This window comes from Podarcis erhardii, assembly GCF_964252035.2.
Source record: "Podarcis erhardii genome assembly, chromosome: 2".
In the NCBI taxonomy this organism is placed as follows: Eukaryota; Metazoa; Chordata; class Lepidosauria; order Squamata; family Lacertidae; genus Podarcis; species Podarcis erhardii.
In genome coordinates, this window is record NC_138498.1 from 68,561,171 (window position 1) to 68,587,956 (window position 26,786).

General features: G+C 42.6%; 2 protein-coding genes across 2 annotated transcripts in view; one reads left to right on the top strand and one right to left on the bottom strand.

Moving 5' to 3' along the window:
• Positions 1 to 7,091: 7,091 nt before the first annotated feature.
• Positions 7,092 to 26,786, bottom strand: part of LOC309336123 (ovomucoid-like) — a 36,377-nt gene continuing 16,682 nt past the window's right edge. The window contains exons 2-4 of the mRNA XM_081851604.1: positions 9,494 to 9,522; positions 8,633 to 8,742; positions 7,092 to 7,258 (exon numbers count right to left, since the gene is read on the bottom strand). Of these exons, the coding sequence (XP_081707730.1) occupies positions 7,198 to 7,258; positions 8,633 to 8,742; positions 9,494 to 9,522 (200 nt within the window). The 3' untranslated portion in view covers positions 7,092 to 7,197. The remainder of the gene's footprint in view (positions 7,259 to 8,632; positions 8,743 to 9,493; positions 9,523 to 26,786) is intronic.
• Positions 16,725 to 20,073, top strand: LOC309336125 (ovomucoid-like). Its single transcript, XM_081851606.1, has 4 exons — positions 16,725 to 16,852; positions 17,741 to 17,769; positions 18,498 to 18,607; positions 19,900 to 20,073. The coding sequence occupies exons 1-4, from the start codon at positions 16,798 to 16,800 to the stop codon at positions 19,952 to 19,954; spliced, it is 249 nt and encodes an 82-aa protein (XP_081707732.1). The 5' UTR covers positions 16,725 to 16,797; the 3' UTR covers positions 19,955 to 20,073.

Sequence of the window (26,786 nt, forward strand, 5' to 3'; positions counted from 1 at the left end):
CTAGAACCAATCACAAAAGATACACCCACAAAAGATACACCCACTTCCTTGCCCTTATAAGGGAGACAAAGAGCTATATATATGACATATAAGTAATAATATATCTTACATGGAATCTTAATTACCAGCTCACCTCTTGCCCTCCTTGCCCTATTGCCTTCTAAAACAAATGGTTAATCTTACATTTTTATGTTCAACAGATGTCAAGGATCTTGAGTTTCACATCAACATTGAAAGATTTCCTTCATTTAAGGTTTCTAAACAAATGCCTGACAACTATATATCAAGACTGCTTGGATGGCGTCTTCTGTCTGGCAGGGGGGCTAGGCTCATTTGCCCCTCTGGTCTCCTATTGCAATATGACTCTATGAAATAAGAATCTAGCATTTCTTAAATCCTTTGCATAATTACATTTAAGCCAATATATTTAAGCTAATATATTTCATACATTTATCATAGGTAGCCTCTTAAAAGAATAAAGCTTTTCAAAGTAAAAAGGAAGGAACTCAGTAAAACACAGCTTTTAAAAAGAAACCTCTTCAGTGTACACCTCCCCCTTTCCCCCTCCTTTCCCAGCCAGCTAGATGCTTCTCCCATTAGCTCTTGGCCTTTCAACCTTAGGAAGAAGATATGGCTCATTTTACTGGGAGGCAAATGGTATTATTTTCCCCATTCCTAATGGTGTTTTCTCAGCCTTTTTTATCTTCTGTATCATGTAGGATCAGTGTCCTCGCTCTCAGCCTTTAATTTCCTCTTTTTATGACTTTGAGAATTGTTTTTCTACTATAAATCAATGGGGCCCCCTTGTCTTAGGAGAATGGCCAAGGTTTTCTCTGCCTGGCATGAAACATTTGAAAATCTAAGCCCATTTAATTTAGGAACCTGATCAAGATATAAGCCAATATAAGTCTTGATTAAAAATGCAGTCTATATTCAGATGCCACATTCCCCCCTTTCAAGCTCAAGGACCTTCATCCCAAGTGTCCTTGATAGCTTGACCTTCATCATATTCCTGAGGTAAAGCTCTGTATAGGGCCATGATATGAGGTAGAGTTTCATTTGAAACAATCTTGCTAATTGTACTTCTAAAACATGAAATGATACATGGCATCATACATAAAACCAATACTACTACTGTCAAGAAAAACAAGCAAGACAATAGTATCCCTTTGAGTCCTGTGACATTAGGTAACCAATTGGTGAGCCATCCCATATCCCATCCTTCCCATGTTTGTACTGGGACATGTGCTATATTCTCCATCTTTGTGGCCAACACACGGATTGCCTCACCATTATCAGAAATGTTAAAGCAACAGGCATTCCCTGTCAAGTTCAAGACTCCACATAGGCCTCCCTGCCTGGCAAGTACATAATCCATTCCCATTTTCAGCTGCAAAATGGCGGCTCTACTTTCATCCAACTGTTGTGCAATAAGTCTCAAACTCTGGGCCGTTGCATTAGTTACAAGTTCCACTACTGCTTGCAATCGAATTATTCTGTTTAGATTATAAATAGGATCCCGTGCCCCTTGTATGAGCTCACCAGGATTCCAGGAGGCAGGATCATAATAGGCTATAATGCGCTCTGGCGGCCAATCATCAGTACCGCTCCAACTTTGGGTACTTCCTCCTGCTATATGAGAAATATCAGCATTCCTTCGTGTTCGCCTGGCCGAACTAGTGGGCATAATCCACATTGGTGGTAATACCCAACCCAAGAAACAAGTCCCACTCCATTTGGAAGGGAGTTTCTTGTACGCCCATTCTCCACATATCCACCACAACCATCGGGTCTGAGGTTTTTGGTACGTGGAGTACAGAAGGCGAAATACCAAAAGGGGTAGAGAGTTCACAGTGCAGTATGTTAGATTGCCTTTTTCTGTCACAGTTATGTTCCACACCACTTTCCATGCGTGAATAAAAGGAGGTGCACAGGGCAAGGTATTCCGAGTTCGATAGGTAGTACCGTGTGCCCAGGTATGACTGTTCTTAATATAATCCCAAGTATAGTGACAATGAGAAGAGCCTATCATGGGAGAATCAGCTGCATCTGATGATTTATGTACACAGAATTCCCCTTGTACAGGTATAACTCGTAATGGTTTAGTTGAGTTCCATCCGGGGAAATTCTGTATTTCAGTTTGGTGTGGCATTTCGCTTACCATACCAATGGCATCTAATGGTATCGGTAATAAGGGCATACCTCCCTCTGAATCATCTGGCCCAAGAGAGCAAACAAGGCAATTGGTCCTATTTGCAACATTAGCTACCATTTCAGCTAAACCTACCCACATATTGTGGTCATGGCTGAATCCATATTTAGCCAATTTGGTCAGATTCAAGGACCCTTCCCCTTCCCAAGGGATCAGGATTAATAATAAAATCATGTTGATGTCTAGTATATGCATTCCTTCCACAAAAGATTACCTTATTGTGATAGCAAATAATTATTAGCCCCAATATAATTCCCCCAGTGACAGAAATGGGGAACCACCAAGACCAAAACATATATCCCGAGGATCCCCAATGAGTAATATCTCTGATAATTGTTCCACAAGGGGGGGGGCAGTCAATCAATTGTATTAGAGAATCTTTCCGTTCACAGTCGCTGGTTCAGACGCTCCTCAAGCTTCAGGCGTGCGCAGGTCAGCCAGCTTCCAGGTTGTGGCTGCAGCAGGCCGGTCGTCAAATGTTGCCCATGACCTAGCCCGTTCCCGGTAGGGCTAGATACAGGGGTTTTTGGAGAGAGTTAGTTTTAAAGGATTAGAGGGGTCACCTTTGCACGTCCAACTGCCTTCGGACTTCTTCAAACGAGAGTGATGAATCCAGGGGGTCACCTCAGCTACCTTCACCGCTGTTGGAGTAGAGAGCAAGACGGTGTAAGGTCCACGCCACTTAGGTGCAAGTGGATCACGTTTCCACTCTTTCACCCATACGCTATCGCCAGCCTGGAACTGATGAATCGGCTCGGCAATGCTGCACGGTGTGCGCTCGAGGGCCCACCTGTTAAGAGAAACAAAAACACGGGAGAGAGATTGCACTTGTCCCTGTGTCACATGATCTCCTATTTGTTTAAGGTCAGCTGGAATATCCTGAACAAAGGAGGGCGGTCTCCCATACAGGAGCTCAAAAGGTGACAACTTAAGTCTTTTTGTGGGTGCACACCGAACACGAAACAGTGTTATGGGTAACACATCTACCCTTCTGAGACTTTAGACATATTAGTGGGCTTCTGGCATGCCCTGCGGATACCTTGCACAAGTGTCTGGCGGTAGGTGGTGAGTCTGGCCAGGTGAATTGCATTGTTTGGATCCCAATTAGGATCTTCCAAGGGAAAGTTATCTTGGAGATGACGGTCAATATTAAAAATATTTCCCACTCTGGCCTGCTCACGCAAATATATCTGTGCCTTTTCAATTATGTCTCTCCTTTCCTCAGTGGTGAACAGAGTATTTAGGAGCTGGCGACAATCTGTCCAAGTAGGGCTATGAGTATTTACTATTGAAGTCACCAAGTCCATCATAGCCTGAGGTTTTTCTGCGAAAGAAGGGGTGTGTGTTTTCCAATTCATCAGATCCGTAGTCGTGAATGGAATATATTGCAGGGTCGAAGTTCGAGGTGGCCGTGGTCCGGGTTGCCCATTAACCAGCGCAGGCTCCTCAAGTGCATCAAATACTCTTCTAAGAGGGGCTACTACGTGACCTTTCTCTTCACTTTGCTCTAGGGGCCTCAAATCATAGGGGATGGTATCTGTCGCAAGGCGTTCTTTTAGCAGCTTTATACGCCTGGCTGTATTGCTTGCTGACCGAGCAAGGTCTCCCTGTAACTTCTGTAACATTTCTCTGGGACTTGGATGTACAGGGGTTTGGGGTGGGCAATCAGTTGTTCCACTAAAGGAGACTGTAGATGGAGGTCTATTAGGAGTCACAGGTGGAATAACCACTTCTGCTTGGGCTTTATTATAGGACTCCAATGCCTCCTGAAGATATTTATCATAATCTATCAAGGAATCAAGCTCTGTGACTCCACTCCCATTATTCATTCCAGTTTCTTGCCTTGGGGTTACAACTGGTGGAGTGTTTGGATTAAGCTCCCTTCGATGTGGAGCATAGGGTGGAGGTGGAAGCACCTCTTCCTCTGGCCCCTCAAAAATGGGTTTGAGTTTATTTGGCAAGATTCCTTTCCTAGCTTCGGCTTTTACAGCCAATAATTTGCATCGTTTGACTTTGCATTCCCTTATCCATGGAGGATTTTTATTTAATGTGCTCAGCCAGGAATCTATATATGGAAATTGTTCTGGGCACCCTCCAGTTTCTTTGGCGATATCAGTCCAAAGTTTGCTTACTAAATTTATATCAAAAGTTCCCTGAGATGGCCATCCAGTAATTTGTTTTGGCCATTCTAGTTCACATAACGTTCTCAAGCGCTCTGGCGTCATTTTGACTCCATATGCCCCTGAGAAGGCTTTCTTAAAATTATTTAACATACATTCAAGAGGTGTATTTTCCCCCTTTGAACCCCCAACTCCCATTGTATGGCCCTGTGAAGTATCCACTCAGTCACTCACAGACGCGCTTTGTGGGTTTCCTTGCCTAGTGAAGTCGGCCTTACTAGGAACCGAAGTACTGCCCACTCCACACTCAGGTCAGCTACAGATTGCTCTGTACTTTCTCACACATACAATGCGCTGGATACTTCACCACACTCTACCTCCCAATTTTTCCCTTTTCCTCCACCAGACCAACATCTGATGTACCCAACCACCTAGCGTACTCAGTTTCCCCTTACTGAGACGCAGAAGTTTGATCAAGACTTCTCTTCCTCCTAATTAATTGGAGGGCCAAAAATCCCTTTGTGCACTTACCCTTGGTTGGTTCCCTGTTTCCCCCGGTCCGTCGCCGCCAGTGAGCAGGGTATCAGACAGACGAGTCTTCTGCGTTCCCCCTGGAAAAATTTACCAGTGCGCGCTTTGGGTAAGCAGTTGTCCTCTCTCTTGTACCCTGCCCAGTAGGGCGAAGGGGCTGCGTTCCAGCAGACCACTTATCCGAGTCACGGCACCATAAAATGTAGCACCCTGCTTGTGGTTAACGCTTAGCTGGAATGAAATATTCAACGCAGCAATAGAGAAATTAAAATAATAATTTATTTGTCAGACAAATAAATAAGAGGCACAGTGGTACATGGTTACCAAGCTCTGGCCTGGCCTCCTGCCATTCTGGCCAGCACTTATATTCCCTTAATCCAGCCCCCTTTGCTCCTCCTGTGGCTGCCTCTGTCCAATCAGCCTGGTTGAAATTCCTATTGGCTGTTTGCTAGAACCAATCACAAAAGATACACCCACAAAAGATACACCCACTTCCTTGCCCTTATAAGGGAGACAAAGAGCTATATATATGACATATAAGTAATAATATATCTTACATGGAATCTTAATTACCAGCTCACCTCTTGCCCTCCTTGCCCTATTGCCTTCTAAAACAAATGGTTAATCTTACATTTTTATGTTCAACAGATGTCAAGGATCTTGAGTTTCACATCAACATTGAAAGATTTCCTTCATTTAAGGTTTCTAAACAAATGTCTGACAACTATATATCAAGACTGCTTGGATGGCGTCTTCTGTCTGGCAGGGGGGCTAGGCTCATTTGCCCCTCTGGTCTCCTATTGCAATATGACTCTATGAAATAAGAATCTAGCATTTCTTAAATCCTTTGCATAATTACATTTAAGCCAATATATTTAAGCTAATATATTTCATACATTTATCATAGGTAGCCTCTTAAAAGAATAAAGCTTTTCAAAGTAAAAAGGAAGGAACTCAGTAAAACACAGCTTTTAAAAAGAAACCTCTTCAGTGTACACCTCCCCCTTTCCCCCTCCTTTCCCAGCCAGCTAGATGCTTCTCCCATTAGCTCTTGGCCTTTCAACCTTAGGAAGAAGATATGGCTCATTTTACTGGGAGGCAAATGGTATTATTTTCCCCATTCCTAATGGTGTTTTCTCAGCCTTTTTTATCTTCTGTATCATGTAGGATCAGTGTCCTCGCTCTCAGCCTTTAATTTCCTCTTTTTATGACTTTGAGAATTGTTTTTCTACTATAAATCAATGGGGCCCCCTTGTCTTAGGAGAATGGCCAAGGTTTTCTCTGCCTGGCATGAAACATTTGAAAATCTAAGCCCATTTAATTTAGGAACCTGATCAAGATATAAGCCAATATAAGTCTTGATTAAAAATGCAGTCTATATTCAGATGCCACATTATGCATATTTACTAAGCAGTAAGTCCTGTGAAGTAAAGAGTCACTCACAAGCAACTCTGCATAGGATCGCAGCCTGACACTTTATCTGAAGTTGGTGCAGGATGGGGAGAGTTCCAGCCTTTCCCTGAAATAAGCAGATATTCTGTTGAGAAGCTGGGGCGCTTCTTATATTCGTATGTTCTTATTTTCTCCTTGTGCAGCAAGCAAAATGGCCGCCTCCTCGCCTCCTCTTCTGCACAGCCTAACCCGTCCTGAGGATTTCTCCAATTCTCCAGAGGAAATTAGGGGACAGAGTGGGATGCACAGGTAGGGAAAGCAGAGAGGAAGGGAATCCCATTGCGATAATATTTATTCTTGCACTAGTGCACGACTGTGGCTGAATACACAGATATATATTGTTATATATCAATTTAAATGATGTTTTTTGTATTTTTCTCTCATTTCTCTCATTTCTGTCTGTTTCTTTTTCTCCTTTTCTTCTATTGGAAATCAATAAAAAAGTTTTTAAAAAGTAACATGGCAGGGTGATGGGTTCTAGTTTCAATGTCTAACTAAATCATTTGGCTACAGGTGTTTTTGTTTTTTTTTTTTTAATCTACATAAATCAATTGCCTGAAGTCAGAAGTGTTACAGTCCAAAGGGAATAGATTCTGCTGATTGTTTGACTTGGTTCTTTCATTGTGCGTTATTAGTAAGAAAATTCCAGATCTCTCTTTCACCCAAATCACATAATAAATTAAAAAGTAGATAACACAGAAATAAATGTATGGAGAGGTTTATAATGCTGAGCTTATTTATTGATAAATCAAATGAAGATGTTGCAAGATATTCACTGGCTAGCAGAACAGAGCATAAGCAGAGGGAATAATAATGAATTTCTTCCTGGAGATGGCATGAACAGGGTATGATGAGAAATCGACCTTCTTTTGTAGATGTTCTTTAGTCGTCAAATTTTCTGCAGTCTCCAAGGTTCCTCAGTCTAAGACGTCTTCCACTTCGGCTGATGCGGGAAAGACAATGCGGAGAACTCAGGATGAGAATTCAGAAGATGCAAGCTTCATTATTACTCATTAAACAGAAATAGTATTGGTGAGAAAGGTAAGTTCATCATTGCTCTATTTCTTGGGGAAGGGAAATGAATGAGAAAGAATCCTGTCCAATAACCTGAAGAGATAGGGTTAAGTATAATTGCTTGATTCTACATTGACATTTAAAATAACTGCATGTGTATCGCTCAAGACATGGCATTGGAAGCTAAGAAAGAGCAACAGAATGCCTAACATTTAAATGATTAACTGAGAATGTATCTCTGCTACTCATCATGATCACATGGGGTATTCAATTGCAGTTCTCCATTTTAGGTGTGTGAGTTGGTCTTTGTTTTTCTGAAAAAGGGCTGAAGAGATAGGAGGTCCAGGAGAAAATAGCCTCCAGGCTAATGGAGTCTGTGTGGAGAGAAAGAGCTTTGTTTTCAGCTTTGGGAAAAGTTATTTCATATTTCTAAGATGTTAGGCCTGTGTTGAAACAAGCGCATGATATTATGCGACTATTGGGTGTGTCATTATTGTTTTGTGTCTGGTTTTAGAACAAGTTCTTTTAGCTTCTAAAGAGCAATATTAATAAACACAATAGCCGCTACCCATCAATCTAGACAATACTGAGCTGGATGGACCAGTGGCCTGACTCTGTATAAGGCAGCTTCTTATGTTCATATGTTCTTTCCAGCACCACTGCTTGGTAAAACACCCCCATTTTCCAGCTCTCACTGTTCATCCATGTCAGAAGCTTCTGTATGAGTATATGTTAAGACTTCTCACCAGAGCAATTCTGAGATCCACATTAGGGAAGCGCCTAGTGTAAGCCTAGTGTAAGCCTTTCCTACCTTCACAATAACTTTCTTGTTACCCCCTAATTTCCTGATGGACCTTTGTGTTATTTTTCTTCTGGGCCAACCTTACTACCTTTTGTGTCATGATAGGCATGGTGGGGCACTTCAACACGATTGCCCTCCTGACAGGGGCATCTCTGCTCCTTGGGGGTGGGGAAAGAGAGTGGTGAGGAGGTTGGTGGACTTGTGAAAGCGTAAAAGAGTATTGGGAAATGATCCATAATGAATTGGAAAAAAAATATTTAAAAGTACTCCCCCCCCCCAAAAAAAACCCAGAGTCCTTTCTGTTGGGGATAATTCAGACTAATATTCCCAGGTGTTAAAAAAGGTTATTTATGTATGATACTACTGCGGCCTGTGTTTTGTTAGCCCAAAAATGGAAAACAAGCAACGTCTCAACCAAAGACGAATGGCAACTTAAGTTGACAGAATATGCACGGCTTGCAGACTTAACATTTCCACCTCATAAGCAAAACCTGTACTCACATATACACAATGCAGAAGGCACACTTGTTGACATATGTCGCGCCATCAGAGCCACAGTGGGGATTGAGTTTCATGGCGCACTGTGGTTTTGGATATCCTTGACAATATCTCTACAGAGAGAGTAAATTTTACAGTATTACCCATTTTTTGGCAAATCTCATGTGGTTGCTTTTACCAGTCAGGTCTTAGTTGCACATCAGGTTTTTCTTGTTTTAAGAAATCACAAACACACCCGCCCCCAAAATGAAGAGTACTGATAAAATGGGACAGGGCCGCAGTCTTATTTTTGCACAAAGCAAATCTGCTGAACTCAAAGGCGACCTGCAAACATTGAAACCAACTATGCTATAACTATGTGGAAGGACTGGCAAGGAGAGAGGCAGTGCAAAAAGCCATCTGTGTAAACTCCAATAAAGTAGAAGTAGAAGAAGAAGAGTTTGGATTTGATATCCCGCCTTTCACTCCCCTTCAGGAGTCTCAAAGCGGCTAACATTCTCCTTTCCCTTCCTCCCCCACAACAAACACTCTGTGAGGTGCATGGGGCTGAGAGACTTCAGAGAAGTGTGACTAGCCCAAGGTCACCCAGCAGCTGCATGTGGGGAGCAGGGACGCAAACCTGGTTCACCAGATTATGAGTCTACTGCTCTTAACCACTATACCACACTGGGTTTCATGAAGTAGCCCTCTACTCCATGAATTTGTCTAATCCCTTTCAATGCCATCAAGGGGGGTAGCTATCACTGCCACCTGTGGGAGCGAGTTCTATAGTTTAACCATGAGCTGCAGGAAAAAGCAATATTACACATCTTGACAGCAAGTTATTTTGATGTTCTGTAATAAGAATAAATGACTGCCACTCACCCGTTCAAAACTTGCTTCAGTGACAACGGCTAGAATGAAAACATAAAAAATGTAAAAATTCCAAAGCAAATCTACATGTTGAATAATAGTCCATTTGAGAACATTCATTTCTGGGAATGTAAGAGTGAGATGCATTTTATCTTACACTTCCTTTTTGCGTGCCAAGGCCCTGTGACCCGTAATTCCCTAGTGGATAAATAAACACACGGACAGTGGATTTTGGTTTATGGGTTTGAATACGCCACAACTTTATTGGTTACAGATGTGAGTGGTTTGTCCTAGGCATTGGATGAAGACAGACTATATCTCGACTTCTGCCCATCTGCAGGGAGTAACCAAACCACCAAAAGGGGGAGCCCTATGACTTACATAAAATAGGGGCACCCTGAGGGTTTCCTGTTGGGATCGTGGCATGGCCTAGCTCACATCCAGGCATTGGACAGGACCCACACCCCTGGATTCCTTTAACGAGATACCCTTAATGAGGAGGGGAAGATGGAGGCTACAACCTCCCCTCCAACCAAACAAAGGCTTACCCAATGCCCGACTTATTTCTCCATTTGAAAACATTTATTTCTAGGAAGAGAAAAATGAGATACATTTTATCTTACATTTCCTTTGTTCTCTTAAAAGTTCATTTATAGGAGCTGAATTTAAATGTCCCTGATCAGTTGATGGTAAGAGAATCAAATCAAACTAGCTAATCAGTTGACGATACTAATAAAGAAAACATGTATATACCCATTCAACTCCTAGCTGAACTGAAGCCCATTCTGTTGCTTTCAGTAGGGTGACAGAGCAAATCTCACATGACAAGATATTCTTTCTCGTTCCTACTGACTAATTTCATATAGAAGCTTCCTTGAGAATAGCTACATCTGAACATTCAAAAGAATATGTGAGGGTTCAACTCGTGTGTGTGTGTGTGTGTGTTTGTGTGTGTGTTTGTGAGATGTGCTTCCCTGTTCCCATGTCCCTGTGTGGGACAACAATGCCTCCTTCTTCCACAAGCTTTCACAAATGAAGCACTGAGGTTTGCAGGGAGATTTTATCAGATTCAGTTGACAACCTAATAAGAGCCTTCATACAGTCTTTGGAACACGTGGACAATTCATGGATTTTGGGTTCCTTTCTGAGATGGAGTATCTAATGGAACATTTGTAATGTGAAATATGACTCACCTGAGCACAAAAAGAAGAGCATCAGAGTAAGGAGGAGAAAGCTGCTTGGCTTCATGATGGGTTTAATTATGTCTTCCTCTTAGTGCTTTTCAAAGCAGTAGATCCTTCTCAGAGTTCACTGGCTGCAGTGAGGTCTGGACTCTCTGCCCTAAATATATAGAAGTCTCTGTGGCCCTGATGATGAAAACTCCCAGTCTCAAGAAATATTTGCATGTGGAAATAGGATATTACAAAGGGCTGCAATGCGATGTACCAAGCATAATGGTTCCTTTCCTGTGCAGAACCCAGGCACCTGCAAGAGATATGGTAACCAGTACCTTAGGAAGTAGCATACGAAGTAGCTTGTCTTGACCATAAGCCAAACCCATGATTAAAACAACAACTATAACAACAAATTGCATATCACATAGTATTGGTCCAATTTATTTGTGTCTTCAAACAGTCAACCTGAACCAGGATCTATCTGGCCCTGACTGATCCAGACTTGTTTTTTTACAAATCTCTAGAACAGATCCTGAAGCTGAGGCTCCAATACTTGGGCCACCTCATGAGAAGAGAAGACTCCCTGGAAAAGACCCTGATGTTGGGAAAGATGGAGGACACAAGGAGAAGGGGATGACAGAGGGCGAGATGGTTGGACAGTGTTCTTGAAGCTACCAGCATGAGTTTGACCAAACTGCGGGAGGCAGTGGAAGACAGGAGTGCCTGGCGTGCTCTGGTCCATGGGGTCACGAAGAGTCGGACAAGAGTTTATTCATTTTTTTATCCATAATATTGTTGCTTTTTGACAATGTTTTTTGACAATAGGGCTTTCCTAACATCTCTCAACACCCTTACTTTACAAGCTATAATTACCAGGATTCTTTTGGGGAAAGTCATGACTGTTTAGAATGGTATAAGAACATAAGGAAAAGCCTGCTGGATCAGGCCAATGGCCCATTTAGTCCAGCATTCTGTTTTCACAGTGGCCAGCCAAATTCATGTGAGACTCCCCAAAGGAGGACCTGAGTGCAGCAGTACAATACGATAATCTTTATTGTCATTGTCCCATACAGAACAACGAAATTGAAAAATCTACATAAGACATTCAAAACCCAACAAGCCTGCTATCCCAGCCATCCCAACCTGGTTAGCCCCCTAAAAACTCTGATACCCCATTTTTAAATACAATATACTCCCATACAGACTCCTTACAATGCGTTTAAAACCAAAATCGCATTTGGGTAGAAACTGTTTCTCAGGTGGCTAGTCCTAGTCTTTATAACCCTGTACCTTCTTCCAGAAGGCAGAAGCTGAAAGAAATCATTTCTGGGGTGCGCACTATCCTGCGCTATCTCTGCAGCTTTCTTATGGGAGCTGGAAGCATAGATTTGATCCAAGGTGGGAAGAGTGCATCCAATTATTCTCTTTGCAGTCTTTACAACCCTGGACAGCATTGTTTTTTCCCCTGACCGTGCAGCTCCCAAACCACATGCACAGACCATAAGTTAATACAGTTTCCTCTTGTGGTTTCCAGCAACTGGCATTCAGAAGCATTGCTGCCTCTGACCTTGGAGGTAGAGCATAACCATCACATTGATAGTCTTCTCCTTCATGAATTTGTCTAACCCTCCTTTAAAGCTACCAAGGGTGGTAGCCATCACTGCCTCCTATGGGAGCAAACAGCCACATGGTGGGGTAGAGAGGCTTGTGACCAAATCTCTCTCCCCCCCCCCCCGGCAGCTTATCTTCCAGTTTATGTTTGTGTCTTGCTCGATGGTGTGATGTACAAGCATAACAGTTCCTTTCCTGTGCAGAAACTAGGGGCATGCAAGAGATATGTGGTAACCAGTAGCTTAGGAAGTTGCATGCAAAGTAGCTTGTCTTGACCATAAGTCAAAGCAAGGCTGAAAAAGACTCCAGTGATAAATTGCATGTCATATAGTATTTGTCAAAAAATAACAATTTATTACATGGACCTAGCCAACACTGATTTCATATATATTGGCGTGAGGGTGGGGGAATTTAGATGTGGCTAGCATGAAAACCTACGGAAGCAGCTGTCTCCAGATTTCAGACTCCCAATTCCGACAGTCTCAAAACGAGAATCATATACAGGCCAGTTTGTGATACAATGCAAGTCACTGGTCTCAAATCAGATTAGGGAGGGGCTATTGAGGCTATTAATATTACATTTATGAGAGCAACAGGGTGAATAAAAATGGACTCTTCTTGAAAAAAATTGTCCAGTCCTCTTCTGCACAGCCTAACCTGCCTCCCTCGGGGATTTCCCAAATGCACCAGAGAAATCAAGGATACACAGTGGGACACCCAAGTGGGGAAAAGCCTCTCCTCCTTACAGAGGGGAGGAGTTGTGGGCAGGAGCCGTTTCCCGCGTTGGCAGAGGGGCGTTCCAGCCCCCTGCCCAGCTGACCTGGCTGCTGCGCCATGCCCCCAGGCAGCCAACCAACCAGCTGGAGGCTTGGGGGTGGAGTTTTGCTGCTCAAACGTGGCTGCGGCAGCACTTCCCTTTCATTCCGCTGCTGGTTTTCGTCAGATCCAATTTTATCCAATGCCTAAGCCAATACCTCTCACATGCTGTAATCAATAAAGCTGTGGCCATTTTTAGCCCATTAACCTAATATACTGTGTCCATATCTCTTTCTTATCCCCAAGCGAGTGGTGGGTCCTTGAATCACAAACGAGGAGAGAAATTCCATTGCAATAACATTAATTAATAACATGAATAACATTAATTTTTGATTCAGGTAGGTAGGCGTGTTGGTCTGACGCAGTTGAAATAAATATATATATATATAAAAATTGTCCAGTAGCACTTATAGACCAACTAAGTTTGTTCTGGTATAAACCTTCGTGTGCATGCACACTTCTTCAGATATTTTTATTAATTCTTGAGCTAATTCAAGGGTGTAGTTGAATACCAACCTGGGTGGCATATATCAATTTATATTGAGGTAATTGAATTTTCTATGAATATGACAAAGGTGTTGATGGGCCAACTTGGAATCCACAATGTGGACGTTACCAAGGTGATGGGGTGTATGTTTGGGGTGACAGGAAAAGGTTGTCTGGAAGCAAAGGGTGATGGGAAGAAGAAGCAGGAAGAAGAGCTGGGATCCATCTTGGGAAGGTTGACTGAAGGCTGCCTTCACTGCTGTGGGGTACAAGTCCCTCTTGAAATGCCCATAATTGTAATATCTAGACTCCCGTCATGCAGATCAAAGGTGTACATAGCTTAATAAACCATATTTCTTAAAGCCACGACAGTCTCTGCTGCATCCTCAATTCTCCAAAGAAACACAGACCCTGTGTGGGTGCCTGGGACCCCATGGGCTTTTGCCACCGCTTGGCAGAGAGAGGGGCAGGCATTCGACTTTTGTAGCAATATTCATTCTATTGAGATCACAGTGGTTTGGAAAAATCTTGATACTTTTAAAAAGAAGGATAATGCAGGACATATGCAGAACAGGATGATGGACCTGGTAGGCCATTGGCCTGATCCAGCAGCTGCTTCTTACATTCCCCTTTTGCAGCAGAACTGTCTCCCCTTCTCTCTCTCCTCCTCTGCATAGCCTAACCTGCCCTAGGGATTTCCCAAATCCACCGGAGCAACATAGGCAACACAGTGGGACACCCAGGTGGGGAAAACAAGGAGGAGAGAAATCCCATTGCATTAACATTAAGTCTTCTGCTGGCACAATGATGTAGCTGGGTACCCACTTGAATGGCATATATCAATTTATATTATGGCAATTGAATTACTATGTGTATTTTTCTCTTATAACTCTGTCTGGTTTTTTTTTTTTTAATTTTCTTCGACTAAAAATCAATAGAAAAGCAAACAAATGTATCATGGCAAGTCCCGAGAATAGTTGTGGATCACTGTTTGGGGGGGCCGCCTTGTGGCTACCTCCTTCCGAATCAGAGTGACTGTACCTGCAAAAAACTTTGCAAAAGCTTTGGGACACTGTTTGGGGGGGGGCATCTTGTGGCCACATTATGGAGTGCTTATTTCCAGTGCTATTTAATATCTACATGAATCCATTGGGAGAGGTCAATAGGAGTTTCGGAGTGAGGTGCCATCAGTATGCTGACGACACTCAGTTCTACTTTGCCACAACATCTGAATCCAGAGAGGCTGCACAGTACCTGGGCCATTGCCTGGAAGCAGTGGTGAAATGGATGAATAAAATCAAGCTGAGGTTGAAACCTGGCAAGATGGATGCACTGTGGGTAAGTAGTCCCTGTGTCCAAGAAATTGGTCCATTGCCTATCCTGGATGAGGAACCAGGCAGAGTTCACGGTATTCCCATTAGCGTACAAAGCCCTTAACAACTTGGGACCAGTTTACCTACAAGATCGCCTAACCCTCAGAGTCAGCCCACCCAGATTGGAGAAATGAAACAGACAGCATCCCCTACTGGCACCTCGCTTGCCTGACCACTGCCAGAGAAGCAAACCCAGGCAACTTCATGATTGTAATGGTGGATTTGTCAGCCTCTTAGTGCTTAGAAATGGAAATGGAATATTACAGAGAACTGCAGTGTCCTGTACCAATTTCAACAGTTTCCTTTTAGTGCACATTTGGCAACCAGCCAGTTAGCAAATAGTACGTGGAACAGCTTACTGTCTCAAGCATTAGTCATAGCAAATATAGCAAAGATATTTTCAAAGTAAATCAATAAAAATGAATTAAAAGACAGTAACATTCTCAGTTAACTTTATTGCAATGTATCACGTGGGTTTCTAGAGAAGGGTGATATCATTTCATTGCTGCTGAAGTAAATAGAGCTCCATATCTACTGGACCCACTGCCAGCCAACATGTACTGTTTTCCACTTCTGCCCATGGGCTCAATTGCACACACCATAACATATACATGCTATGGACATTCCAGTTGTATTTTTCAAAACTGGAGAAGATTTTGAGAAGAAAAGCCCTGTTGGATCTGGCTGAGGGTCCAAGTCAAAGTTCAGCATCCAGAAGTGGCACATTGGGTGGGCCAGAGCTGTGGGGCTGCCCTCCTGCCACTGCAGCCACTGGAGCTTACCTGAAGTAAGCATTATTATGTTCTGATGCAAAGATAGTACAAAATACCTGACACTTTTAAAAAGAAGGCAATGCAACCAGCACTCTCCAAAATCACCGAACCGTTGAGTCTCATTTACAATTGTGAGACTTCTGTCCTTAGAAGTATCAAGGATTTGCCTTACCACTGCGATCTCAATAGAATGAATATGGCACTTCAAGGAGAATCTCCAAGGAAAAATGGGAAAGATATTGTTAGGGCAATACTCTGAGCATCAGAAGTGTGGTTTAATCAGAACATAAGAATACCCCTGCTGGATCGTGCCCATGTCTCTTCTGTCCCAGGATCCTGTTCTCACAGTTGACAACCCGATACCTATGGGATGCCTGCAAGCAGGACCTGAGGGCAAAAACACTGGACCCACCTGCTGTTTTCCCAGTAACTTGTATTCAGAAGAAAATGGCCTCAAACAATGGAAATCCAAGATGCTCACGCCATACATTCATGGCTTGTTTTCTCCTATCACCAAATCTTGTTTTCTCCATGCTTGTTTTCCACTTTGTGGTTTCCAAACAATTAAACATAATAAGTGTGTTTGACGTATATAACGTGTTTGTATTACTTTCTGGGACAACAATACCTCTTTTATTTTATGGCTTACATGCTGAAGGAGTAAGGCTCCTTTGTTTTTCTTTGCACTAAAACAATTGCCTATGATCAAAAGAATCCCAACATTTCTAAAACTGTTTTGTTTGTACCTCATTTCTTGTGACCTGCAACAGCAATGTCATCATCACACCAGAAGGCCGTATTTCTTAAGGAACCGGTTGCCAAATGTTTATTGCATGCACGTGGAATGTGCATTGAAAGGGAAACCATTAAAATTGGTACAAGACATTGCAGTCCTCTGCAATCACATTTGCATGTGTAAATATTTCTCAAAAATTGGGAGATTTCATCATCAAGGCTGCAGAAACTTCCATAAATACATGGAAGAGATACGAGACCTCATCCATAACCAGTGGAATCTGAAAAGCGTCTACTGCTTGGAAAAGCACTAAGAGGCCAACAGATCCAAACCCACCAGCAAAATCATGAAGCCAAGCAGCTTTCTCCTCCTCACTCTGATGGTCTTCTTTTTGTACTCAGGTGAGTAATATTTCATATTGAAAAAGTTCTCTTTCTCGGAGAGGTGTAGGGACCAAAGAATCCATGGACTATTCATGTCTTCAAATGAGTGTAGGAAGGCTCCACCTGTGTTGACTAAATCCAGTTAAAATCTCCTTGCAAACCATTCTGTTTGCTGGTTTAAACCTTACGGAAGGAGGGGACATTGTTGTTAAGCATAGGGACCCTGGGGGCAGGGACACACATCTCCCCAAAATACATACACACTTGAGCCTTCCCACATTCTTTTGGGCACTGAAACATGTCTGTTCTCAAGGTTCCTCATATATGAAATGATACATGCCAGAAAGAAACAGTATGAATGTCTTGCTATGTTAAATTTACTCTATCTAATAAAGATGCTGTACATCAGGGCTCTACATTGCACACAGCGCCCACCACTATTCACACAATAGGAGCCTTTTTGAAAGCTGAGGCTCGAAACACTAATTCCCCTTGAAGTTACCATGTACACTTCTTTCTTCGTGGTCTCCACATGGCTCTTGTGACATAAAAAGTGGACCTAGCCATGATTCTAAACATGCAAAGCACCACAGCCAGGCATTCAAGGGAAATCAACAGAACTGGGTCCCAGTTAGTTATGGACTAAACCAGTATATACAGTTATTTTTATTTAGTGTAGTTAACGGACTGAACCATTTCCCATTGATTTGATTGTCTTCCTATCCATGCTCAGTGGCATTTGAAGGAAATTGCATATTGCCAAGGCACTTTTTAGGATAACATAGGATGTACAAGATACAATGCACCCCACTTTTCAGTTCCTAGAAATAAATGTTATCAAATGGACTATTATACAGCATATGGATTTGCAAAATAATTTTCACATTTTCTGTGTTTTGCATCTAGATGTTGTTGTTAAAGCATCATTTGAAAAGGTAAGTGGGAAATAATTTATTCTTATGATAGAACATGGAAGTAGCATGGAGTTAAGATAAGTGAATTTATACTTCTTTTGGAATTTTAAAATATTCTCTCTCTGTGTCTCTGTGTGTGCGTGTGTGTCAATTTTTAAAATAGAATTTAAAATACAGGGAACAAAAACACATCGACACAAATATAACATACAAGAGCTGGGTTTTTCCCAGGATTTCACATCTCTAATCCCACCCCTTAAAAAATAAATAAATAAGTTGGTGGTATTATTATTCCAGTTGCTACCCACAATTTATAAGAGAGTCTCAGCTTGTGTTCAGTAGTAGCTTTGTGGGGTTATTCAGTTATTACTAAGCAGACCGCCCAACCTTGCAGGCATATTATTTGGCCACTGTCTTAAGAATCCAGGCACTCAGTGTGTGTGTTTTTAAAGTATTTTTTTTTGCAAAAACAACCGTTAAATGTGTCTAGCATGAAACCCCTAGAGCTGCTCACTCGCAATTTGGCAAGATTAATCTTCTCTGAGGGGACTACCATGTCTGAAAATTTTGTTTCACAGTATGAAAAATTTGTACCTGTTCTATCCCTGCAATATTTTAAACTTTAATATGTCTTGCATGAAATCCCTGGCAGTGACGATCTATAATTTGACAGGTGTAAGTGCCCACAATGGGTAGTCCAAAGGTTAAGCGGGGAGGACCTTTAAAACTGTTGTGTCCTTCGTCTTCAGAAATATTGCAAAGGGTATCCAAACCAAATATGCACCATGGAGTACCAGGCCCACTGCGGTTCTGATGGCAAGACCTATGGCAACAAGTGTCTCTTCTGCAATGCATATATGTGAGTATATCATGGAATCATAGAGTTGGAAGGGACCCTGAGAGTCATGTAGTCCAACCTCATGCAGTGCAGGAATCTCCCCCCCCCCCGACATCTTTGTTGGAAGTTAAAAAGTACATGATTATATTTGCAATAAGCACGGTGAGATGTAAATAAAAAAACGGAAAAGAAAAAGAGAATCAGCACCCATGTAGAAGGAAAGTCAAGCAGGGGGACACCCCTCCCCTGGGAAGTGCAGGAATCATTTTGCAGAATGTCAGGTTCTAAGCCATGGCTAATGAGGCCCAAAGGAACATGGTGAGCAGAGCTAATCTGTAGGTAGCCCTGAATTTGAAAATGGAGTGGATTGGGAGGGCTATTCACATGCACCACCCTCCTGACACTCTTGTTGCTCCTGCTAAGAGTGAGGGGGGCAGGGGGAATATGCCCAGAAGGGCTCTATCGCCATCCCACCAGGCCAGACCCAACGCAAAAGGTAGTAGGGATGGCCCAGAAGAAAAATAACCAAAAAAGCCATCAGGGAATTAGGGGATAAAGGTAAAGGGACCCCTGGCCATTAGGTCCAGTTGTGACCGACTCTGGGGTTGCAGCGTTCATTTTGCTTTATTGGCCGAGGGAGCCGGCGTACAGCTTCTGGGTCATGTGGCCAGCATGACAAAGCCACTTTTGGTGAACCAGAGCAGTGCATGGAAACGCCGTTTACTTTCCCGCTGGAGCGGTACCTATTTATCTACTTGCACTGTGACGTGCTTTTGAACTGCTAGGTTGGCAGAAGCTGGGACCGAGCAATGGGAGCTCACCCCATCACGGGGATTTGAACTGCCGACCTTCTGATTCGCAAGTCCTAGGCTCTGTGGTTTAACCCACAGCACCACCCACGTCTCACAATTAGGGGATAGTAAGAACATTATTATGAAGGCCTACTTTACAAAGGCCTACACTAGGTGTTTCCTTAATGTGGATCTTGAAATTGCACTAGGTAAAAGTCTGAGCATTTGCTCCTAGAGAAGTTTGACACAGATGTACGATGAAGGCGGGAGAAGGGGGATCTTCTACAAATGGTAGACCTGAAAAGAATATTGTTCTCTCTTGCTCTATATTGGCTAGGCTGACAGGAAGCTGTTTTCCAGGGTCTCAGACAGGATTCCTCCTCAGCCTTTTCCCATCCCAAGGACAAAGAACAATGATGGCATAAGCGTTCCCACCTATATAGTATTTCTCTTTAAGGAGTTATAATGAAAGCTTCATCTTATGAATTCTCATATTTATTTACTTCTTTTTTTCCTCATCAGTGCAAGTGGAAGAAAGCTGGAACTGAAATACTATGGAGAATGCAAAAAAGCTTAAGATGCACAAGACTATGAAACACCTGCAAAAGAAGACCCATTTCTCTTTAAGCTCCACTCATTGCATCACCACCAAAAAAATCCATTCTTCTCTTTGCTTATCCTCTGTGAGCGAGTGAATATCTCGCAACACCTTAATTCGGTTTATCAATAAATAAGCTCAGCAATATTATCAAACTCTCCATACATTTATTTGTGTATTATCTATTCCTAAAAATATTATATGATTTGGGAAAGAGATTGGTCTTGAAGTTTGTTACTAATAACGCACAATCAGGGAACTGAGTCAAACAATCAGGATAATCTTCTCCCTTTCAAGTATGACATTTCTGAGTCCTGGCAATTGAGTTCTGCAGAGTAAACCCCCCCCCCCAAAAAAAACCACCTGTACACAGCCAGGTGATTAGTTAGACACTGAGGCTAAAACCCATCCCCCTGCCATGATACATTTCTTTTCTTTTCTATTGATTTTTAATAGAAGAAAATAAAAAAGAGACAGAGAAATAAGAGAAAAGTACACATTGAAAATTCAGTTGCCATCATATGATTGATATAGGCCATTCAAGTGGGTACCCAGGTATATCATTGCACCAGCACAAGAATTAATGTTAATGCAATGGGATTTCTCTCCTCCTTGCTTTCCCCACCTGGGTGTCCCACTGTGTTGCCTATGTTACTCTGCTGGATTTGAGGAATCACCAGGGCAGGTTAGTTTATGCAGAGGAGGAGAAAGCGAGAAGGGGAGACTTCTGCTGCACAAGGAGAACGTAAGAAGCAGCTGCTGGATCAGACCCATCACCCACCAGGTCCATCATCCTGTTCTGCATATGCCCATCTCTGAGAGGCAGCAGCCACCTTGTTTTAGTAAGGGAGAAAAGCAGAAGAGCTCCTCAATTTCACAGGTATTGTTCCACAAGGAAATCTCAACAGAGCAGAGAAAATAGAGAGAAAAGGTCTTTCAGCCTTTTCTACTGGAGGACTAGGAGAAGAAGAATGGAGAGAAAGCATTGGAAGGCAACTCAACTGCTCCTCAGAATATCCGCTTTTGTTAGGAAAGGCTGGAAGTACCCCCATGCTGTGCAAACTTCAAAAAAGGTGTCAGGTTTCAATTCTATTCACTCTTCTTACTTCTGCCCCTTACCTCTGAGGGGCAAAGTGGGGCATGGCTCAGGCAAGATTTGGAACCCTCCAAACTCTCCATGCCCAAGGTCCAGTCTTCTCCAGTCAACCACAATAATGCCAATGCATTTTTAACAACTGAGGGCTTCTGCGCATCTCCTTTGCTTAGTCAGTCATAAAAAGCACTGGCAGCAGATTCCTGCCCTGTCTCCAATGAGAGGAAACAGTTAAAAAAAGGCCCAATCAACTATCTCACATAGAAGGGGCTATGGAGGGTGAGAGGGAAGATTCTAATCCTTTTGTGCTGCTGTTTTTTCTCTCAGGTGCCGTGTCTCCATCGAGCAAGACACAAACATAAACTGGGAGATAAGCTGGCAGTGGTTTGGTTACCAGCCTCTCTGCTTCACTGTGTGGCTGTTTGATCTTTTCCACCGCACACATCTTCTCTTCCTGTCGTGCATGTGATTGTGTGTATGTGTAAGAGATGGAGAGTAGGGAGATAGAGAAGATAGCCAGGTCCAAGAGCTCAGACCCTCCAAGTGTCCCTATTTTCCAGGGATGTCCCTGATTTAGAGAAGCAGTTCCAGTTTCTGATTTGATCCCAGAATGTCCCACTTTCCCTTAGGATGTCCCTATTTTCATGAGAGAAATGTTGGAGGGTATGAGACCTACCAGCTGCCCTTGGAGAGAATTGAGGGTGGGTGGAGGGGAGCTAATTTTGACGGTATGTATAGAATTGGCAAGCTATCCCATTCAATTTTTTCGAACCAAATTGAATTTATGAACCTAAGTTAATTAGCTTCAGTGGATTCACTCTGAGTGCAACTAACATTGAACCCCACCCAGGTGAGCCAGAATACATTGTGTTGATAATGATAAGGGGTGTGGGGTGCAGAGCTAATTAGAATCACAGAATCGTAGAATTGTAAAATTGGAATGGACCCCAAGGGTCATCTAGTCCAACCCCCTGCAATGCAGGAATCTCAGCTACAGCATCCACGACAGATAGCCATCTAACTTCTGCTTAAAAACCTCCAAGGATGGAGAGTCTGTCACCTTCCATTGGAGTTATTTCTACTGTCGAACAGCTCTTACTGTCAGAAAGTTCTTCCTGATGTTTAGTCAGAATCTCCTTTCTTGTAACTTGAAACCACTGGTTCAAGTCCTACCCTCCAGAGCAGGAGAAAACAAGCTTGCTCCATCCTCCATGTGACAGCCCTTGAGACATTTGAAGATGACTATCATATCTCTTCTCAGTCTCCTCTTTTCCAGGCTAAACAAGGCCAGCTCCTTCATCCGTTCCTCATAAGGCTTAGTTCCCAAACTCTTGGTCATCATGGTTGCCCTCCTCTGCACACATTCCAGTTTGTCAATATACTTTTTATAGAATCATAGAATCATAGAATCATAGAGTTGGAAGAGACCACAAGGGCCATCGAGTCCAACCCCTTGCCAAGCAGGAAACACCATCAGAGCACTCCTGACATATGGTTGTCAAGCCTCTGCTTAAAGACCTCCAAAGAAGGAGACTCCACCACACTCCTTGGCAGCAAATTTCACTGTCAAACAGCTCTTACTGTCAGGAAGTTCTTCCTAATGTTTAGGTGGAATCTTTTTTCTTGTAGTTTGGAACCATTGCTCCGTGTCCGCTTCTCTGGAGCAGCAGAAAACAACCTTTCTCCCTCCTCTATGTGACATCCTTTTATATATTTGAACATGGCTATCATATCACCCCTTGACCTCCTCTTCTCCAGGCTAAACATGCCCAGCTCCCTTAGCCGTTCTTCATAAGGCATCGTTTCCAGGCCTTTGACCATTTTGGTTGCCCTCCTCTGGACACGTTCCAGTTTGTCAGTGTCCTTCTTGAACTGTGGTGCCCAGAACTGGACACAGTACTCCAGGTGAGGTCTGACCAGAGCAGAATACAGTGGCACTATTCCTTCCCTTGATCTAGATGCAATACTCCTATTGATGCAGCCCAGAATTGCATTGGCTTTTTTAGCTGCCGCGTCACACTGTTGGCTCATGTCAAGTTTGTGGTCAACCAAGACTCCTAGATCCTTTTCACATGTACTGCTCTCAAGCCAGGTGTCACCCATCTTGTATTTGTGCCTCACATTTTTTTTGCCCAAGTGCAATACTTTACATTTCTCCCTATTAAAATTCATCTTGTTTGTTTTGGCCCAGTTCTCTAATCTGTCAAGGTCATTTTGAAGTGTGATCCTGTCCTCTGGGGTGTTAGCCACCCCTCCCAGTTTGGTGTCATCTGCAAATTTGATCAGGATGCCCTTGAGTCCATCATCCAAGTCGTTGATAAAGATGTTGAATAAGACCGGGCCCAAGACAGAACCCTGTGGCACCCCACTAGTCACTCTTCTCCAGGATGAAGAGGAACCATTGATGAGCACCCTTTGGGTCGGTCAGTCAGCCAGTTACAAATCCACTGAGTGGTAGCATAGTAAAGACCGCATTTTACCAGCTTCTTTACAAGAATATCATGGGGCACCTTGTCAAATGCCTTGCTGAAATCAAGGTAGGCTACATCCACTGCGTTCCCTTCATCTACCAGGCTTGTAATTCTGTCAAAAAACGAAATCAGGTTAGTCTGACACGACTTATTTTTCAGAAATCCATGCTGACTATTGGTGATCACAGTATTCCTTTCTAGGTGCTCACAAACTGTTTGCTTAATGATCTGCTCCAGAATCTTCCCTGGTATTGATGTCAGACTGACTGGGCAGTAATTATTTGGGTCCTCTCTTTTCCCCTTTTTGAAAATAGGGACAACATTTGCCCTCCTCCAGTCTGCCGGGACTTCGCCTGTTCTCCAGGAATTCTCAAAGATGACTGCCAGTGGTTCTGAGATCACATCTGCCAGTTCTTTTAATACTCTTGGATGCAGTTCATCTGGCCCTGGAGACTTGAATACATCTAAACTAGCCAAGTATTCTTGTAGTATCTCCTTAGTTATTCTGGGCTGTGTTTCCTCTGCTGAATCATTTGCTCCAAATTCTTCAGGTCGGGCATTGTTTTCTTTATCGGAGAAGACTGAGGCAAAGAAGGCATTGAGGAGTTCAGCCCTTTCTGTGTCCCCTGTTTGCATTTCACCATCTTCTCCTCTGAGTGACCCCACGGTTTCTTTGTTCTTCCTTTTGCTACGAACATACCCATAAAAGCCTTTTTTGTTGCTTTTAACATCTCTAGCAAGCCTGAGTTCATTCTGTGCTTTAGCTTTTCTGACTTTGTGTCTACACGTGCTGGCTATTTGTTTGAATTCCTCTTTGGTGGTTTCCCCCCTTTTCCATTTTTTGTACACATTCCCCCTTTTTCCATTTTTTGTACTCATCCTTTTTTAATCTTAACTCAGTTAAAAGTTCTTTAGATAGCCACCCTGGCTTCTTTAGGCACCTTCCATGTTTCCGTCTCATTGGTATTGCCTGAAGTTGTGCTTTTACTATCTCCCTCTTAACAAACTCCCAGCCATCATGAACTCCCTTTCCTTTTAGTATTACTGTCCATGGGATCTCACCCAGCACTTCCCTAAGTTTTATGAAGTCGGCTTTCTTAAAGTCAAGAAATTGAGTCCTAGTATGCTTGGCTGCTCCTTTCCGCTGTATAGTAAACTTCAGAAGAGCATGATCACTCGCGCCTAATGATCCTTCCACTTCTACCCCACTAACCAGGTCATCAACATTGGTTAGGACCAGATCTAAAATGGCTGTTCCTCTTGTTGCTTCTCCCACTTTCTGGACAATGAAGTTGTCTGCAAGGCCAGTGAGGAATCTGTTTGACCTTATGCTCTTGGCTGAGTTTGACATCCAGCAAATATCCGGGTAATTGAAGTCCCCCATTACTACTATCTCCCTTCCTTTTGCATGCTTGGCCATCTGTTCCAGGAAGGCATCATCTATGTCCTCCGTTTGGCTTGGGGATCTATAGTAAACTCCCACAATGAGGTCCCTGTTATTCATCTCTCCCTTAATTTTGACCCAAATGCTCTCACTTTGGCTTTGAGGTTCTAAATCTTGGATCTCTTCACAGGTATACAGGTATCTGAAGTTGGTGCAGGATGGGGAGAGTTCCAGCCTTTCCCTGCAATAAGCAGATATTCTGTTGAGAAGCTGGGGCACTTCTTATATTTGTATGTTCTTATTTTCTCCTTGTGCAGCATGCAAAATGGCCTCTCCCTCACCTCCTTTTCTGCACAGCCTAACCAGTCCTGAGGATTTCTCCAATCCTCCAGAGGAAATTAGGGGACAGAGTGGAATGCACAGGTAGGGAAAGCAGAGAGGAAGGGAATCCCATTGCAATAATATTTATTCTTGTACTAGTGCACGACTGTGGCTGAATACACAGATATATATTGTTATATATCAATTTAAATGGTGTTTTCTGTATTTTTGTCTCATTTCTCTCATTTCTGTCTGTTTCTTTTTCTCCTTTTCTTCTATTGGAAATCAATAAAAAAGTTTTTAAAAAGTAACATGGCAGGGTGATGGGTTCTAGCTTCAATGTCTAACTAAATCATCTGGCTACAGGTGGTTTTTTGGGGGGTTTTTTAATCTACATAAATCAATTGCCTGAAGTCAGAAGTGTTACAGTCCAAAGGCAGTAGATTCTGCTGATTGTTTGACTTGGTTCTTTCATTGTGCGTTATTAGTAACAAAATTGCAGATCTCTCTTTCACCCAAATCACATAATAAATTAAAAAGTAGATAATACAGAAATAAATGTATGGAGAGGTTTATAATGCTGAGGTTATTTATTGATAAATCAAATGAAGATGTTGCAAGATATTCACTGGCTAGCAAAACAGAGCATAAGCAGAGGGAATAATAATGAATTTCTTCCTGGAGATGGCATGAACAGGGTATGATGAGAAATCGACCTTCTTTTGTAGATGTTCTTTAGTCGTCAAATTTTCTGCATTCTCCAAGGTTGCTCAGTCTAAGACGTCTTCCACTTTGGCTGATGCGGGAAAGACAATGCGAAGAACTCAGGATGAGAATTCAGAAGATGCAAGCTTCATTATTACTCATTAAACAGAAATAGTATTGGTGAGAAAGGTAAGTTCATCATTGCTCTATTTCTTGGGGAAGGGAAATGGATGAGAAAGAATCCTGTCCAATAACCTGAAGAGATAGGGTTAAGTATAATTGCTTGATTCTACATTGACATTTAAAATAATTGTATGTGTATCACTCGAGACATGGCATTGGAAGCTAAGAAAGAGCAACAGAATGTCTAACATTTAAATGATTAACCGAGAATGTATCTCTGCTACTCATCATGATCACATGGGGTATTCAATTGCAGTTCTCCATTTTAGGTGTGTGAGTTGGTCTTTGTTTTTCTGAAAAAGGGCTGAAGAGATAGGAGGTCCAGGAGAAAATAGCCTCCAGGCTAATGGAGTCTGTGTGGAGAGAAAGAGCTTTGTTTTCAGCTTTGGGAAAAGTTATTTCATATTTCTAAGATGTTAGGCCTGTGTTGAAACAAGCGCATGATATTATGCGACTATTGGGTGTGTCATTATTGTTTTGTGTCTGGTTTTAGAACAAGTTCTTTTAGCTTCTAAAGAACAATATTAATAAACACAATAGCCGCTACCCATCAATCTAGACAATACTGAGCTGGATGGACCAGTGGCCTGACTCTGTATAAGGCAGCTTCTTATGTTCATATGTTCTTTCCAGCACCACTGCTTGGTAAAACAC